This window comes from Suricata suricatta, chromosome 17 (assembly GCF_006229205.1).
Source record: "Suricata suricatta isolate VVHF042 chromosome 17, meerkat_22Aug2017_6uvM2_HiC, whole genome shotgun sequence".
Lineage (NCBI taxonomy): Eukaryota > Metazoa > Chordata > Mammalia > Carnivora > Herpestidae > Suricata > Suricata suricatta.
The window spans coordinates 36115342-36123055 of record NC_043716.1 but is presented as its reverse complement, the minus strand read 5'-3'; the positions used below and the strand labels follow the sequence as shown (position 1 = coordinate 36123055).

At 55.2% G+C, this 7714-nt stretch overlaps 1 protein-coding gene across 1 annotated transcript; it reads left to right on the top strand.

The window, feature by feature from the left end:
- Positions 1 to 4214: 4214 nt before the first annotated feature.
- EPOP (elongin BC and polycomb repressive complex 2 associated protein) lies at positions 4215 to 7444 on the top strand. Its single transcript, XM_029928776.1, has one exon. It carries the CDS (start codon positions 4677 to 4679, stop codon positions 5817 to 5819), a length of 1143 nt encoding a protein of 380 aa, XP_029784636.1. The 5' UTR covers positions 4215 to 4676; the 3' UTR covers positions 5820 to 7444.
- Positions 7445 to 7714: the final 270 nt, after the last annotated feature.

Below are 7714 nucleotides of genomic sequence, written 5' to 3'. Positions count from 1 at the left end.
CTTAGGGGATTCTGGACGTAAGATGGGCAAAAACGGTAGTCGCTACGTTGCCAAGAAATAGGTTCCCTGTTAGATGCATTGTTTGGGGGTAGACTTATGGTTAGGAGTGTGGTCTTGGGTTTGAGTCCTGACTTTGACACCTGCTAGCAGTATAACCTTGGGAAAGTCACTTAAGATCTCTTTCCCTGGGCCCCAGGGTGGCTCAGTCGGTTAAGCATCTGACTCTTGATTTTGGCTCAGGTCATGACCTCACTGTTTTATGAGTTTGAGCCCCGCTTCACGCTCCGTGCTGACAGCATGGAGCCTGCTTGGGACCCCCTTCCACCTTCTCTCTCTGCCCCTTTCCTGCTCTCTCTCTCTCAAAATAAATAAATAAACTTAAAAAAATCTTCCTTACTTTTCTTACTTATAACTTGAATATTAACAACAATATAAAATGGTATAGCCAGTTTGGAAAAACATTTTGGCAGCTTCTTAAAAAGTTAATATAAATCTACCATATGATGTGGCAATTCCACTCTTAACATGAAAACGGGAGCCTGGGTGGCTCAGCTGGTTAAGCGGCCGGCTTTGGCTCAGGTCATGATCCCGTGGTTCGTGGGTTTGAGCCCCGCGTCAGGCTCTGTGCTGACAGCCTGCTTTGGATTCTGTGTCTCCCTCTCTCTCTGACCCTCCCCTCCTCGCACTGTCTGTCTCTCAAAAATAAATAAAAAACATTAAAAAAAACATGAAAACATACATCCACACAGAGACTTGCATGCCAATGTCCATAACAGTATTATTCATAATAACTGAAAAGTGGAAACAACCCAAATGTGAGTGGATAAACAAAATATGGTAAGTCCTTACCATGGGATACTACTCAGTGATACAAAGGAACAGACTACTAGTACATGCTATGGCATGGCCAAACTTCCAAAACGTTACACTTTGGTGAAGAAGTCAGATACAAAGACCACATAGGGTATGATTCCATTTCTATGAAATGTCCAGGAAAGTATGTACAGAGACAGAAAGTAGATTAGTCACCCAGGGCTGGGGGTGGAAATGGAGAGCTACTGCAAGTAGAGATGAGGAATTTCTTAGGAAATGTTCTAAGATTGGATTGTGGTGGTGGTTGTGTAACTCTGTAAATTTAATAATAATCATGGACTTGGATACTTAAAATGGGTTATATATGGTATGTAAAAAAAATAGTGCCTATTTCATAGAATTGTTGTGGGGATTACATAACATAAAGTTCCTAGACAGAGACTGGAATGCAGTTAGTCTATAGAAGTTATGGGGCGCCTGGATGGCTCAGTCGGTTGAGCGTCCGACTTCGGCTCAGGTCATGATCTCACAGTTCATGGGTTTGAGCCCCACATCGGGTTCTGTGCTGACAGCTAGCTCAGAGCCTGGAACCTGCTTCAGATTCTGTACCTCTCTCTCTGACCCTCCTCTGCTCACGCTCTCTGTCTCTCTCTCAAAAACAAAACTTAAAGAAAAAGAAGTTATTATTGGGCTGCACCTCTGGGGCCAGTACTCAGCTATGCCTCCTTCCAGGGAAAGGGCCATTGGGCAGGTTTTGCTCCCAATCCTTCAACCCAGGCCTTTGGGTGAAACCCAGATGAGTCACACAAGGGGAAAGGCTGGCTTCCAGGTCTCCCCAGGCCCTTCCTGTCCCTTATTCCAGAGGTGTCAGGTGGAGCCCAGCAACCCGCCCTGTCCCTCTTTTTCTTCTGTGGGGAGGAGGGGCTCCTCAGAAGAGAGTCACCTCCTTCTCCGGCCAGCCTAGGATGGGGTCCAGTGCCCTCTACCGTAGGCAATGGGAATTGCAACAGCCGGGCCAGCCCACTCACATCGTGTTTCCACTCTACTGACTGTTGCGAGGAAGCTACCGTTGTCCCCTTTACACTGACAGGGACACTGATATTCAGAGTGTCTAGGTGACCTGCCCAGGGTTGCACAGCAGCCCCTCACCCCCCCCCATCCAAGCCTTCTGAAAATGGACACTCAATGACTCCAGGTCCTTTCAGCGGGAGAGTTACTCACACTACGCCCTACTGTTTGTAAAGTGCTTCCATGCCCACGATGGGCCTTCCCATCGGGGCTGTATTCTGGGGTACCTGATTCACGGAAGGGGAAGGAGGGAAAGTGGAGGTGGAGGGAATTCCTTCTCCAGGGAAGGACTTCCAGCAGTAATGGTCTTCAATAAAGCCCCTTAAACCCAGATCTGGAGCACCAAAGGCTTCTGGAGTGGAAGAGAGGAGGTCGTTCTGCGTTATGTAAGATGCATTCACTTATTCATACTGAAATATCTCTTGTGTGTTCTCTGCTTATGTCAACACTGCGCTAGGCACAGGAATACAAATATGAATGAGATTGTAGGGGATAAAAGGAGTTTCCCAGTTCAGGTTCTTGCAGGTGGGGCCCAAGCTCCTCCCTCCCCAGGCATCCCAGTGGCAAGGAGGTTGGAATACAGTTGGGTTGGAGCAGATGTCCTCTGCCCCACGAGCAAAAGAAATATATTTCTTCTTTCTCAGAGTAAGAGTTCTTAGCAATGTCTCCCAGAAGAGACAGCTGCCAATATAATCATTCTTCCAGAAGTTTCCTCCTGTGTGTGTGTGTGTGTGTGTGTGTGAATGAGGGGGTGGCAGAGGGCGGGGAGGGGAGGACTCAGGAACCCTGGAGTCCAGCCCTGGCGGGACCCCAGGATCTCCCCTCATGACAACTGCCCAGAAGACTTCAGAAGATGCTAGGGGGTGAATGTAGCAATAGAACACCTTACCCGCTAGTTCCTCAAACCCTGGCTGCTCAGGGCCTTTCTGTGTTCTCTGCAGAAGGGAGATGGGGGAGGCAGACCTTCCTGATCTCTTTCATCCAGATGTTATTTGACGACATGTAGAAAACCAATTCTTCTGTTGTCACTGCCAGGAAGGATCATTTGCAACCCTTAGAAACCCTCTCTTACCCTGGCCCCAAAATGAGATATTCTCCGTGACACCCTCCCCCACTCCCACATTCTTACTCTCGGCTAACATACCGTTCTCTCTTTATGTTTCTGGGGATGGGAGGCAGCCATATTCCAATAATGCGATTTTTTGTCAAGACATATTCCAGGGATTCATTCATTCACTTACAAATATTTATGGAGCACTTATCACGTCTGGGCACTGTTATAAACGGTGGGGATGCAGCAGTGATTAAGACAAAGTTCTCATCAGCTCATTTTCATACTAATGTGAGACAAAGTTCTCATCAGCTCATTTCCAGATTAATGAGAAACAGACAATGAAGAATAAATACATCCACAGACTTTCATATAATAGTAAGCTATACAGAAACTAAAGAAAGTTAAGGGGATGGAATGTGTTGTGGGGAGTAGTCCTACATTATCAGGATTTGTGGGGGGAGGAAGTCACTTTTTTAATTTTTTTTTTTTTTTTTTGCTTCACTCTCCTTGGGAGTGATAAGAATGAAGGTCTGGGCCCCCTCCTCTGGACTCCTCAGCCCATTTTGACAGCTCAAGCTTCAGAGGGCAGAGTCATGGTATTTGAGGGGGCCCCAGAGCCAGCCCCTCAGAATTCAGTCAAGGGATCCTTAGGAATGGCATTAGAGAAATGGAAACAAATCTATTTATCTTCTTACGTGGGTATAATAATAACTCCCCCCCACTCCGAATTTATTTTTTTCTTTCCTCATTTTGCACACAGAATTCCTAACTACTTTTCAACACTTTTTGAGCCCACTGTGCGCCAGCACAAAGAGGTAGGAAACATTCTCTGCCCAGAGTAGTCCCTTGCAGCACAAAGCTTGTAAACAGCCATTGTCTAATTTCATCTTTTCCCTCAACACTGTTTTTGTGATTCATCTATGTTGACTCACATAGCCCCGAGTGGGTAGATATGAACATTCCCATTTTACAGATGTGAAAACCGTGACCGCTAAGGGAAAAACGAATAGCTTTGCGACGACTAAATAGCGGGACGCCACCCGGCCACGTGCAGCGGCGCGTTCAGCCCCTCGCGATCCCACCCGCACTCGCTCCTTCCTCGCTTCCCTCCCTCCCAGCCGCCGCCGCGCCGGGTCCACGTGTGTGTGTCTGTGTGCGGAATGGGGACGGGGGCGGTGCCGCCGGAGGGGTGGGGTCCGGGCTAACGTCACAGGCAGTGCGGTCCAATCAGCGGCGGGCTCGCGGCCCCGGCGCTGGTATTGGGGCAGCGAGGGGGCAGTTCTCTATAACGCGGTCTCCGGGAGCCAGCGGGGAAGAAAGAAGCCGAGCGGGCGGAAGGCGCCCTCCCCGCCGCCTGGGCCCGGGCACCGGGTGCCGGGCCCGGGGTCCTTCCCGCCTCTTGCGGCCGCCGGCCGCTTTGTTTCCCCAGCCTCTGCGCTCTGGGCTACTCAAGAGGGGCTCCCGCCGGGGCTGCGCAGGGACCGCGGCGGCAGGAAGGGCGGCCGACCGGGCCGGGACTCGCAGGGACCCAGGAGTCCGGCCGCCGGGAGGGCCGCGTGACGAGATCGAGAAGGGAGCCAGAGCCCCGCGGCCCAGGGTTGGGGGCCGGGGTCGCCCGTGAACAGAGACCTCCCCGTCGAGGGGGGGCGATGTTCCCCTCGCCCGTGGGCTCTTCGGGCAGCCAGGGCACACCGCCGCTGGGACCAGGGCCCCCGCAGTGGGCAGCCCCCCGGGCGGTTCCATGGAGACTCTGTGTCCCGCTCCCCGCCTCGCAGTGCCGGCGTCCCCGCGAGGGTCGCCTTGCTCCCCGACACCCCGGAAGCCGCGTCGGGGGACACAGGAGTTCTCTCCACTGTGCCTGCGTGCCCTTGCCTTCTGCGCCCTTGCCAAACCTCGAGCGTCCTCTCTGGGCCTGGGGCCTGGGGAGCTGGCGCCGCGGGCCCCGGTGCTGGTGGGCCCTCGCGCCCCGCTGTGCACCGGCGGCGGGGCCCCGGATGGCCTGAAGCACCTCGCGGGACAAGCCGGGCGGTCCAGTGATCCGAGCTCCCGGGCAGGTCAGGATGCCGCAACCGCAGTGTGCCGGATCGCTGGCGAGGAGGAAGAGGGCGGAGGCAGTTTCCCGCAATTCAGCTCCCGCTCCGGCGTACCTCCCGGCCGCTGCCCGGCGTCTCGGCGCCCCCGGGAATCTCCGACCAATTCCGCCTCGGCTCCGCCTCGGCCAGCCTCGGGTCTCGACTCCCAGCCTGGCCTAGCCGCCAGCCCCCATCGGGAGGAGCCCAGTTCCCGGTCTCCGCCACCACCTGCGGGCCTCTCCACCGAGTCCGCGGTTCCCGAGGCTGCGCCGGAGCCGCCTGCGCCGGGACAGACGGCCCCAGTCGATGGAAACCCCCCGAAGGCCGCCCCCGAGGCACCAGCCGCCAGCCCCTCGACGGCCAGCGAAGCTTCGGCCGCGCCCGGCGATCTCCGCCAGGAACATTTCGATCGTCTGATCCGCCGGTCGAAACTTTGGTGTTACGCGAAGGGCTTCGCTCTCGACACTCCGAGTTTGCGCCGGGGGCCCGAGCGGCCGCCAGCGAAAGGACCCGCCCGGGGAGCCGCCAAGAAGCGCCGGCGACCGCCGCCCCCCCATCGCAGCACGCAGCCCCGCCGCCCTGCACCGACGCTCCCCACCACGAGCACCTTCAGCCTCCTCGACTCCTTCCCCTGCCCCCCGGCCCTGGTGGTAGGGGAGGACGGAGACTTAGGGCCGGCATCCTCGCTTCGCCTCCAGGGAGACTCTAAGCCCCCTCCTGCCCACCCGCTGTGGAGGTGGCAGATAGGGGGTCCTGCTGTCCCTGAGCCCCCAGGCCTTAAATTCTGGGGGATCAACTTGGAGGAGCTCTGAGCAGAGACCTCTCCTACCAACGGGGAAAAGTTGGGGCCACGGCCATACTTTTGGGCTCGAGGACGGGGCCTCGTGTCTCACATTTGCCTGTTCCCTTTAAGTTTTAAGGGATGCGGCCAGAGGGACCTCAAATGACAGTGATCTTCAAGCACCTAGCTGTTTGGGGTGACACCCCCTCCCCCTCATCCTTTGGAGTCGAACCAAGGGCTGGAGTCCGGAGAAGGCTTAACGGAAAAAGGCTTAATGACATAGATTCCAATCCCTCCCCTCTTCCATCTCGGATCTCTGGGGGCAGGGCCTTCACCCCAGGGGGAGCAGAGGAGGCTACCGCTCAAAGACCAGGAAAAAAAAAAGAGGGAGAGAGACCTTGGTGATGGACAAACCGGTTGTTTCTGTGGGCGAGCCTGGGGGTGAGGGGGCTGTGGTGGGGGTGGGGAGGTGATTGGCAGCTCCCTGGGGGCATCCCCCACCCCCACCATCCGTGCCTTTAACTCTTCACTCCCCTCAGGCATTCCCCAGCGCTCCCGGCACCACTGGAGCCTTTCTGGAGGGGGCAGCTGGGGCTAGGGGAAGATCACTCCCTCCCTGTCCTTTTCCAAAACCCTCCCCGCCCCCCAAGGCAGGTGACTTCTAATTGTTGAGGTCTTCAGTCTTAGCCACCAAGCTTTCCCTTTTGTCCAGTTTTGGAGTTTCTTCCATTTCTCCTGTTTGTTTTCAGTTTATAAGGTCTGATGGGCGAAAGAGGACCTGCCCCTGGATCCATCAATCCCCCGCCCCCAGTTTGCTTCTCCAATTAGGAGGGTACCTCCTGCCTCCAAAAGCCCAGACTTTGCCTGGGGAAAGGGCCAGAGACTGTCTCAGGGAAAGTAATGGAAGGTGGAAGAAATCAATAAAATCAGACCAAACAAGTTGCCTTTCGAGGTCCTCTCCACCGATCTATGAATGGGAGGGGATGGAGGTAGAGAGGGCAGGCCGGGGTCCATTTTTGGACACCCCAGCTCAGCCCCGTCAAAGACTAGAGATGAGACACAGCTCTTTGTAGAGGGGGTAAGTTAAAGGGCTTCTGGCCTAAACTCAAGGGTCTGGCCGGGCTTGAAGGGGCAAGTTTTGGGTTTGAATGGGAGCTGGGCTGAGACATCTTCAGCTTCCTCCCCTAACTTCAGGCATTTCTGGAGTTGTCAGGGACCTGATGGATCCGATGGGGGCAGGGCCAGGGGATTAGTTTTGAGGTCAGAGGTTCTGTTTTCCAGGAGGGGGAGGGGAGAGGTAGGCCTGGACCACGCCCGGTGGCTGGGCCGAGCTGGAGAGGGGTGGGATCGGGGTGGGATCGCTTTCCCCTCCACCCAGGTGAGGTCGGGAGAGCTCTTTAGGGAGACTCTAGGTTTGGGTGTGAGGGGAATCTGGGGGTGCTGGATCTGCCCGACAAGTGGGGGACCCCAGTGACCCCTCTGCCCACACTAGTGAATAACCACCCCTTTCCCCCTCAAAACGGGGCGAGAGAGGAACAGTTCCCACATACGATACTGGGGAAGGACTTGTCTCCTTTTCTGTGAAAATGCTTTGTAAAAAGTTGTTATTGTTTGCATAGAGCAGATTCTTGAGAAAAACTGTTTTGGGCCACAAAAGTTGTGTTTGTTTTAAAAACTGTCTCTTAATTCCCCCCCCCATGGGGGTGAGGGTGGGGGTGGGGTGGATGGGCGTGGGTTGGGCTTTGCTCCCTTTCTCCTCAACATCTGGCCTTTATGAACCCTGCTGACCTCCCCTCCCCCCTCCAGCTGTGTTGTGGGGAGGTGGGGGGAGGGCGGGGAGAGTGCCTTCCACTCCTGTGTTACAGAGGTATCCATCTTACTTTGCCCCCCAAGAATGGGGAAGGCAGACGTGAGGAGTGGGGAGAG

Bases quoted from the DNA above. Each gene is read 5' to 3' on its own strand.
- EPOP (XM_029928776.1), top strand. From the start codon at position 4,677: ATGGAGACTCTGTGTCCCGCTCCCCGCCTCGCAGTGCCGGCGTCCCCG.